Source organism: Propithecus coquereli, unplaced genomic scaffold, assembly GCF_000956105.1.
Source record: "Propithecus coquereli isolate 6110/MARCELLA unplaced genomic scaffold, Pcoq_1.0 Scaffold152, whole genome shotgun sequence".
Lineage (NCBI taxonomy): Eukaryota > Metazoa > Chordata > Mammalia > Primates > Indriidae > Propithecus > Propithecus coquereli.
Genome location: NW_012139636.1, coordinates 1,425,379 through 1,430,440, shown reverse-complemented (window position 1 = coordinate 1,430,440; position 5,062 = coordinate 1,425,379). Strand labels below are relative to the sequence as shown.

The 5,062-nt window shown below is 38.4% G+C and overlaps 1 protein-coding gene across 1 annotated transcript in view; it reads left to right on the top strand.

The window, feature by feature from the left end:
• The window catches only part of LOC105807108, a 27,987-nt gene that overhangs the window by 16,730 nt on the left and 6,195 nt on the right, over positions 1-5,062 (top strand). Inside the window, 1 exon segment of the mRNA XM_012640397.1 lies at positions 2,783-2,837. Within this exon segment, the coding sequence (XP_012495851.1) occupies positions 2,783-2,837 (55 nt within the window).

The window sequence follows — 5,062 nt, the reverse complement described above, 5'->3', positions numbered from 1 at the left end:
TGAATAAGCATGATGGTATATGTGAAAGAACTCTGAAAATTTTGAAGTAGTCTTAAAAATGCAAGGTTTTAGTAGTCCTTAAAGGTATCCTGTGAAGTAGGTAATATTGCTCCAAGGTAATGAATGTTGTATGACTCGTTCAAGGTCACGCAGCTAAGTGGCTCCCTGAGGAGCCCAGATCTTCTGACTTTAGGGTGTTGATACCTGTAGAAACAGTTTGCTAGACCAAGTGAACCTAACTTGTTGTTCCCTATATGGGTGCATTAATTTAAATAACAAAACTGTAATTGAGAGAGACCCAAAGATGAAGGCCTCAGTGATTTTTTTAAAAAAAGTTTTGCCCCATCTCCAAATTAAAACATCCTGACTCTTTTCCTTCATAGTCCTGCTATTGATGGATCTCCAGAGAGCCATGCCTGTCCTTGGTCTCCCCACATCCTGCAGTAGTCAGCAAAGTGGATGCTTTTGACCCAGAGTTTCTAGGTTCAAATACTGCCTCTACACCTTGACCTTAGAGTTTTTTCCATTTGTCCATGGAGATGATAATATACCTATACCTCAAAGGGTTATTGTAAGGGTTTTCATTATTACATGGTAAGTGATAAAAAATGGTAGCTGCTATTGTCTCTATATAGCTAGAGATATTTGCATGTAGGATTCTGACATTTATATTCTTCTTAAAAGATTGTTGGTAATCTGGAAAGCATTTGTGAGGAAAATATCCAGTGAAAAGGATGTTGAATATAGTTCATAAATCATTGACACTCGATAGTTTCCAGAATAATTTCCCTTTTCTCTGACTCCCTTATCTCCCGTGTCTTCTGCTTTTCTTCCTTCCACCTTAGTTGTCTATAATTTGTCCATAATGTGAGTATAGCAATCGACACATTGTATTGTAATGTATTTAACTAGGTGCCTTCCCTCATAGAATGTTTTCAGCACCTAGCTGGGTGCCAGGAGAATGTTGTGGAATTCATGTGTTCTCTACCTCATACCCTCTAAGGCCTGGTCTCCATTTTCCATCCACATAATCCCTCGCCTCTCTCTACACCTCCCCACTCTCTAGGCCTCTCCATTTCTTCTCTGACCTTCATAGTCACGTGATGACGTCACATCATTTCCCTATACGCCACGTTCTTCACCTGCACAGTGAAGATCACAAAGACCTTCATCAGTGTACAGAATCCTCTGAGGCTGAGCTAGTGGTTTCAGCTTGGGCCACTGGAGGAATCTACCTGCCCCTGGCAGAATAACAAGCCTCCAGCTTTTACTTAGTATCAGTAGCTTCCATGTCCTTTAGCTGTTTTCCTTTTCAGGCATTGTCTGTAATCACCTCTGGTAAACACCCCCCCACCTCCACCCCATGTGATTTCTATATTGGACTTACGTTGTATCTCTCCTAAACTTTACCCTTCAGTCTGCCTTACTATTTCCAACTCATTTTTTTTGAGATACTGGCATGAAAGAGCACCTGCTTCCCTCAACCATTTGTGTGACTTTGAACAAATTACTTCACATCTCTGAATTTGTTTCCTTAACTGTAAAATGGATAATAATTCCTGCCTGCTTCCCTCAGATGGTTGTTATGAGGCTCAAATGAGATGGTGGGCCATACAGATATGTACACAAATAAATAGAAGAAAGAACAGAGAAGGTTACTGCTTTCATCTGCCATCTCATTCCTGTATCAGTGAATTTCCTTAAGTATGGGCTGTGTTTAGGAAATCTGTGCTTTTTCCAGATCCTTCTCATGCACACTGGAATTGAAAAACTATACTTGCTATGTGTTCTCTAGTTGCTCTTTTGCGTTTGGTTCAGTTGATTGTCAAATCTTCTGTAAATCCCATCTTCTGGGGCCTTCATTTTCTAGCCTAGCTTAGCCTTTTCCTTTCACATGCCTACCATGTGTCATGATAAATAAATTGCCTATCCTTGTGGTGACCACAGGGTTTGCGTATTACTTGCACTGATAATATATTCTTTAAAAAATATTTGGGGTATTCTTTTTGGATTTAGAGCCATAGAAAGCAAGGATCTTTTTCTTTTTTCTTTTTTTTTTTTTCTCCTTTTTCTGTTTCTTGGTAGTTTCCCCAGTAAAATATACTACAGATTAAGTTCTCAACAGATGCTGCTGACTATACAGACCATGTAAGTGTAGATGTTTTATAAATAAATTTGGTTTAAGTGTGACTTTTTTTACTGATGGGTTTCTATTTAATTTGTACAGAAAAAAACCCTCAGATGCTGAGCTTAGCATCTGGCACCAGTGTATATTATGTAGTTTATTTATAAAAATCTCTTGGAGGACATTACAGTCAGAATTAATTTGTTGTTGTCAGCCATAAATCCCATTATATTTATGTGGAATAGAAGGGTTTATATTATTTGGATTTTCCTTTTCCCTAAGTGAACAAAGTCTGAGTGTTTTAACTACCATGAACTTATTCTTGAATATAAGGAAATACTTCTTTGGTGTAGTTATAAAGTTATTCTTAATTTCTGAGATAGTGTCTTCATTACACAAGTAGTTAAGATATCTTTCTTTGTGCTCTGAATGAACTTAGTGTAATTAGAATTTTATGACCATAGAAAATTTAGGACTCTTCAGTGTATATTACAGAACTCTTGCAAGCACTTGTAGAGAAAGACTAAAGTTAATATTTGGATCTTTATTGAATGAGTTATAGTTTACCTACAAATGTTTGGTTAGTCATTAAGACTTTTTATTTTAGAAACTGTATTTCTTAAAAAAAATGTTTGCTACCTTCTTTATGTTTTCCAGGAGCCAGATTCTGAATTGCCAATGTCTCAGGTAAAGAAAGGTTTAGCTGCAACCTGTAGTTTAGATAATAATTGCTATTGCTTAGTTGTTGCTATAGATTAGAAAATTTGCTGCATATCTACTTTTGGTGTTATAAAATTAGCCTTATCTACCTGATATCCTGTACCTTCTATGTAAATAAACTTATATTTCCAATACTTTTGTTTAAATGGATAGCCTTGTAGAACTAATGTACTGTATTCATTAAGACTCAAAGCTTAAATAGAAATGATCAAGATCGGCCAGAAGGATGAGAAAAATAAAGAAGGAGGCAAAGGGAACCCTGGGCTTAGAAAGGGAGCTGGTTTGTGAAGGAGTGAGGGTAAAAAAGAAAAAAAAATAAAAAAGCAGGGGAGCCGGGGAGTCAGCAGAACCACAAGTGTCTGCAAAGACTGTAGTTCATAGGACAGTATGTCTTTAGTAAAGAGTGATACGACTCTGCTTGGAAAGGTTGGTTTTAACTGACCTGGCAGCTCTGAGAGGGAAGAGCCTGCTGCAGTGAGTCAGGAAGGAGGGAAGGGACACTGTCCAGAGAACCACATCTACCAAATCAACTTGGTTAAGGATGGGAGGCAACCAGAGAGACCTGCTAACTGGCTAAGACTTCAGGGAATGAATCTGGAGGAAGCCTTGGAAGAGACGAGGTCTGATGAGGGGGATACCTGGCCAGTGAAGCTTTTAGCCCAGGAGCGTTTCCAGTGAGTCTGGGAATAAGGAGAAGGGATATAGAGAGCTTAAAAGTTGCCAGGTGTTTGCCCTGCCAAGTGAGATGGAATGTTAACAGTGATTTTTAGGTAAATAAGCTATTTGAACCTCATATGGGGTTCATATGAATAATCATCAAACCTTTTAGAATAGAAAGCAATTAACAAAGTACTCTTGTAGAAGCCAATGCAGTATTAAACACAGTAAATAGTCTAAAATGTGGCAGTCTGTTCTCTAAAAGGATGACATTTGTCTTTTGAATGTTCACAATCTTGATTTACATAATAGATGGGAAAACTGTTTTTTGCATAATATATGTACAAGTCATTCAAGAAGGATCCAGGATGGGGTGGAGGCTGACGCCTATAATCCTAACACTTTGGGAGGCCAAAGCTGGAGGATCACTTGAGGTCTTGAGTTTGAGATCAACCTAGGCAACAATGAGACCCCGTCTCTACCAAAAATATTTTAAAAATCAGCCAGGTGTGGTGGTGTGCGCCTGTAGTCCCATTTACTCAAGAGGCTGAGACAGGAGGATCACTTGAATAGGAGTTTGAGGCTGTAGTGAGCTATGATCACTCCACTGCTTTCCTGCCTGTACAACAGAGTGAGACTCTGTCTCAAAAAACCAAAAAGGTTCTAAATTATAAAGGAATGTGATTTTCGTTCTCAGGCAATTTGGGAGATTTTAATTAAAACATCAATAACGTGCATTGTAGGATTTGTTCTTTTTTTGGAGACAGGGTCTCTGTCATCCAGGCTAGAATGCAATGGTGTCATCATAGCTCACTTCAACCTCAAGCTCTTGGGCTGGAACTATCCTCCCACCTAAGCCTCCCAAGTAGCTGGGACTACAGGTGTGAGCCACCACACGTGGCTAATTTTTTTTATTATTTGTAGAGACGGGATCTCTCTCTCTTGCTTAGGCTGGTCTGGAACTCCTGGCCTCAAGCAATACTCCCTGCTTGGCCTCCCAAAGTGGTTGGATTACAGGCATCACCCACTACACCTGGGGATAGGAATGGTTTTAAAACTGCTGTGAATGGCATTTAATAAGTTTCAAACTAGTGCAGAGGCTTCATGAAGAACCTATATTTAACATTACTTTTCTGTTCTGTTACTGTAGACTTAATTATCTACCGGATAATGATCTAAAATGGAACAAGGCTGACTGGATTTTTTGGACCTCACTGTTCACCTCACTATTCATAGTTTTTGGATTTCTTCTCTTTGCACATTTTTACAACTTCAAAAGGAATGAGGCTTTGTAATAATAATTCAGTATTTTGTGCCTAAGTTTTTGTGTTCATAGAGTAGCAGAGTATCACTTGTTACTGATTCTTATGTCTAAATCAGGTCAGACAGACTGTTCCTTTGGTAGCCTTATTCTAATAAGAACCTAGGAAAATTGTTTCTTACATGCCTTAAATTACTGATCTTGCATTCTGTTTTAAGAGGACCCAAATACTTTAAACATGTTTTGCTCAGTCAGCAGAGTTTTTACCTCTTCATGTGTTTATTTTCATAAGTAAAATT